At 53.2% G+C, this 4403-nt stretch overlaps 1 protein-coding gene across 1 annotated transcript in view; it reads right to left on the bottom strand.

Moving 5' to 3' along the window:
• The window catches only part of LOC107102203 (formin-like protein 2), a 14527-nt gene that overhangs the window by 6409 nt on the left and 3715 nt on the right, over positions 1–4403 (bottom strand). Inside the window, exons 3-17 of the mRNA XM_015401411.1 lie at positions 3467–3547; positions 3274–3350; positions 3106–3189; positions 2846–2989; positions 2642–2768; positions 2495–2571; positions 2324–2417; positions 2175–2249; positions 1990–2100; positions 1761–1910; positions 1440–1541; positions 1140–1360; positions 962–1065; positions 190–375; positions 82–102 (exon numbers count right to left, since the gene is read on the bottom strand). Coding sequence (XP_015256897.1) covers positions 82–102; positions 190–375; positions 962–1065; positions 1140–1360; positions 1440–1541; positions 1761–1910; positions 1990–2100; positions 2175–2249; positions 2324–2417; positions 2495–2571; positions 2642–2768; positions 2846–2989; positions 3106–3189; positions 3274–3350; positions 3467–3547 — 1654 coding nt within the window. The remainder of the gene's footprint in view (positions 1–81; positions 103–189; positions 376–961; positions 1066–1139; positions 1361–1439; positions 1542–1760; positions 1911–1989; positions 2101–2174; positions 2250–2323; positions 2418–2494; positions 2572–2641; positions 2769–2845; positions 2990–3105; positions 3190–3273; positions 3351–3466; positions 3548–4403) is intronic.

The following is a 4403-nucleotide window of genomic DNA, read 5'->3' on the forward strand; positions in this document are numbered from 1 at the left end:
CTGGTTCTACTGGCTCCAGTGGTTCCAGTGGCCTGCTAATGGAGCAGACGGGATGGAGTGATAGAAAAAGAAGCGACGTACAGAACAGCTTGAGTGGACCCTCTGTCAGCAGAATGAAGAGAGAACAGTCATTAGTGTGATACATGGTTACCATGGAGACAGACCCGCCCAAAAGGGGAGGAGTCATACCTGCGAGCCCCGAGTTAAAGATGACGGTGGGTGACCCCCCCGACCCTGGGAGAGGAGGGGCCACAGGTGGAGGGGGAGGAGGCAGGGGGGCAGTCGAGAGCTCACTGCTCCTACAAGGTGGAGGAGGCGGAGGGGGAGGTGGAGGAGGAGCAGGAGGAGGAGGCGCAGGATACGGCCCGTTGGACGCTGAGGACAGAGACAGAGACAACGTTTTAGAAGTTGTTCCATTTAGTTTCTCATCTAGTTCTGAAGTTAAAGTAGAAATCTTGTTTACAGACGGAACCGTTTCCTGTTTCTCCCTAAAGAACCTGCTGGTCTGGTCTAGATGTTCCTCACAGCGTTCCATCTTTCTTCTTCTCCTTTGGTCCAATTCATCCCGGTTCTGTTAGTTCAGGTTCAGATCTGGTTCAGTCTGGACTCACGTTTTGGGACCTCACTCTAGGATGAAGCTCGGACCAAGCGGGACCAGCCAGGCCGGACCAGAGCGTGCTGAGGTAGCCAACCATGGACCCAGCATCACCTGTCCTTCTCCGTGTCCCTCCGCCTTCTGGATGACCTTCATCAGTCCATAGTCTTCCTCCCAGCAACAGCGCTTTGTGGCTCAAACGGGCCTGTCTTCATCTGGCGTCTAACCTTCCTATCTAACCTAGAGCTGTCCTGGAAAGCCGCCCTCTGTAGGTTCAGATCTCTCGGTCCCATCAGGCTGTTATTGGACCTCCGTTCCAATAAGGACAGTAAATGAGAGGCTCTGATTGGTGGAGGTGAAACTAACCTGTACTTGGCATCGGTGGTGGAGGAGGTGGAGGGGGGGGGACTGGCATACCTGGAGCCCCGCCCATTCCCGGCCCCATGCTGTGATAGGCCACGGTCTCAGGGCTGCAACATTAAGGAGGCCATCAGGACCATGTTGGTGTGAAAGTCTTCAGGGATTCACAGTCCGTGTCTCTTACCTGGGAGACAAGGTAGGGCAAGGCGGAGGGGAGGGGGAGGCAGAGTCTGCCACCCCCCCGTCTCCCTCTCCTCTCTGAGGCTGAGGTGCTCCAGGTCCTCCAGCCTGCTGGGCCTCCTGAGCCTGACGCTCCAGACGACTCTGCCGACGGATGGTCTGGTCCTTCTCCCGGACGATGCGCCTTAAGGTGTGAACCTGAGTGTTAGCGCTGGCGCACACTTCCTGCAAGACAGACAGGAAGCTTAAAGCTGAAGGTCACGGCGAGGATCAGTGGAGATAGAGTGGATGCAGCGGCACTGACCCGCAGCTGGTCCAGCTCTTTGTTGGTCTGCATCAGCTGCTTCTCCAGTTCTACAATCTTCACCATTGCTTCATTCTCCACGTCCAGTAGACGCTCAGACATCTGCAGACAGAAACCCAACTGAGATCCACACATGCCTTGGTTCTGGAAACCAGTGAGTGTTCCTGCTGCCCACCCAGCCCCTATTAGCATCTGCTAACTGGGGGCTGGGTGAATAAGGACCTAGAAGGTCTCCAGGCTTCTCCGGTCCCCTACATGTCAGACGGTGTTCACAAACTGAAGGGTAGAGACCCAACGGGTCCCAAACCATCGGCTCCTTACAGTAGCAAGGTTCTCCTCCAGCTCCTCGACTCTCTCCAGAGCAGCCGTCTTCGTCTCGGCGTCCTCCAGCAGTGTCCCGACATCAAACACGTTGTCCAGGTAGGCCTGGATCTGGACCTGCAGCCTGTCGCTCTCCGTATGCTTCAATCTCTGAGGAGAAGGCAACAGTTAAACCTTCAGCTGATTGGCTAAGAGCAGCTGTGAGTGGCCTGATTGGCCGGTTGGTTACCTCCAAGTGTTCTTCCAGGTTGAGTTTGGTGAAGTCGTACTGCAGATGGACCCTAAAGTTCATGTCCTCCACCGAATGCACCACGATGTTGATAAACTGCATGCAGGCCACCTGCAACAGAGAGTAGAGACTTCATTTACCGGGACATGGAGAGAAGGTCACAGCAGGAGGAAGAACCCCGTTACCAGGAAGTCGATGTTGTCGTCTTCATTCTTGAAATGCTCCATCAGCTTCTCGAAGCGCATGGACTCAGTGCACACCTGCAAAGACCAGCGGTTTATTAACCGGAGCCGGTCCGGCTGAGCGTCAGGTTCTGCTCTGTTCTGGTTTCTACCGTCTTAAAGTTGTCGAAGGCAGACAGGATGATCTCATGTCCTCCTCTGACCAGACACACGGCGGCCAGCAGCTCCAGAACCAGAGCCTTGGTCCTGAGGAAGGTCAGACAATCACAGTCCGTCACGTCTTCCCCCACCTGCTGCGGGGCAGCCATGTTTGTTTCAGGTACCTGGGGTTCCTGTTGTTCAGGCTGAGGGCGATTTCATTGACGGCGTGCGGGTGTGACATCACCATGTTGAAGCCGTACTGAGGAAAAGGACGATGGTTCAGCTTTTCCTCACTGCATGAACATCTGACAATGAAGGTTGTTCTCTACCTGGTAGTTCATGATGGCCCTCAGACACATGATGCAAACATGGACATCGTCCTTCTTGCAGACCAGACGCGAGTTCTTCAGGGTTCGACGACTTGGCAGCGTGTTGGACCGAGTCACCAGAGCAGAGCTGTGGAAACAAAGCGGTCACCTGAGCTGTGGATTCACTTCCTGGAGACGCCAGTGATGGGCTTGGCTGCCTTGTACCTGATGGAGTGCCTGGCCGAGCGGGAAACCGACGAGGAGGGAGACGGCAGGCTGCAGTCACCATGGAGATCCTCTATGGAGCGGCTCCAGGGGGAGTCGATGGAACCCACCTCGCTGCCAGCGTCCGACAGCTCGCCATCAAACCTGATCAGACGAGGCGGTTTCCTAAAGTTATTCCCGTTTCAACCTTCATTCAAAATAACGACACATCTGATTACTTCAGCAGTACTCTGTAACCAAGGAAACAGGGTCCAACTCACGTGACTGCGTACTGAGCGAAGGACAGATACTCCACCAAAACATCCAGACCCCGATTCTCCTCATTCAGAAACTCTCGGACCCACCTGAGGACAGAGACAGACGACATTAAACGGCCGCAGGGATACGCTAGCTGGTCTCCATGGAGACACACGGTGGAGGACGGGTACCCGATGTGGTTGGTACGCAGAGAGATCTCCAGCTCTCTGAGAGTCTGCGTCGACTCCTGAACTCGTCTTCTGAACTTCTGCAGACAGAGAGAGACAGATGAGTTTCTCAGAGGTCATTTAGGGTCACGGCAGAAGGACGGACATTTTAAAACCTCCAGTTTACAGGAATCATGCAGGAAGTGCTTCCACTCACCTTCCGTGTCACAGCCGGGTCAAGGAATCCTCTCAGCTTCTGGATGTAGGTATGAGGCGGGTTCTTCACCTGGAACCTCTCCTGCGGACGCAGAAAAGCACGGTGGGGGATGCATGCTAAGTCTGCCTTCAGCTCTTTGGAGGATTGAGGAGGCGGCAACATTATGATCTAACAGCCAGCTAGCTAACCGCTAACAAAGCAGCAAACTGACGATGACTTGGCTGAGGCGTGATGAAGGCTTCTCCTGGAGCCCGACGCTGAGAGGCTTAGGGTTAGTCCATGCGCTTGTTTTCATCGTCACAGCGGGACTGTTTCATTGGTCGACTGAAGGTTCATCACATCAGATCAACAGCTGAGGATGCTGGCGTCATGGCAACCATCAGAGGTAGTAGCCTCTCATGGAGGAGGCGGTTCCGCAAACCTCCCTGTTTACTGTAGTTTCAATGGATCTACCCTAACCCTAGCTCAAGTTACAGATGGTGGGTAGAGTAAAGCTTATAGTAACTGTAACTAGTTACTACCTCTGATCAGCTAACGGCCCTGATTGACCTTCCTCTGAAGTTAATAAACATCAGCAAATAAAAAAAGGCTCCAGAGCGGCACAGAAAGGACATTTAAAGACCAACTGCCCCTCAGATGGTGGTGTGCTTAAGAAGATGACCAGGATAAGGCCTTAAAATGCTGCTTTCACTGGAAGATTACAGAAAATAACTAAATAAATGATTTAATGCTCGTCTATTCCTCAGTGCTGGATGAAGGGTTCATAAAATTCAGAATGGATCGAGCTTCATAAGGAAGGGAATCGTTTCTTCCTCATTCATTCAGCTCAGAGTAGCAGCCATTCAAAAAAATAACCACTTTCCTTGGTGACCCCCAAGCTAGTCCTTGTCTGGTCCTTGGTTGGTCCTTGTCTGGACATTGTCTGGTCATTGGCTGG

Source organism: Cyprinodon variegatus, unplaced genomic scaffold, assembly GCF_000732505.1.
Source record: "Cyprinodon variegatus isolate N-32 unplaced genomic scaffold, C_variegatus-1.0 Scaffold1216, whole genome shotgun sequence".
NCBI classification, from domain to species: Eukaryota; Metazoa; Chordata; class Actinopteri; order Cyprinodontiformes; family Cyprinodontidae; genus Cyprinodon; species Cyprinodon variegatus.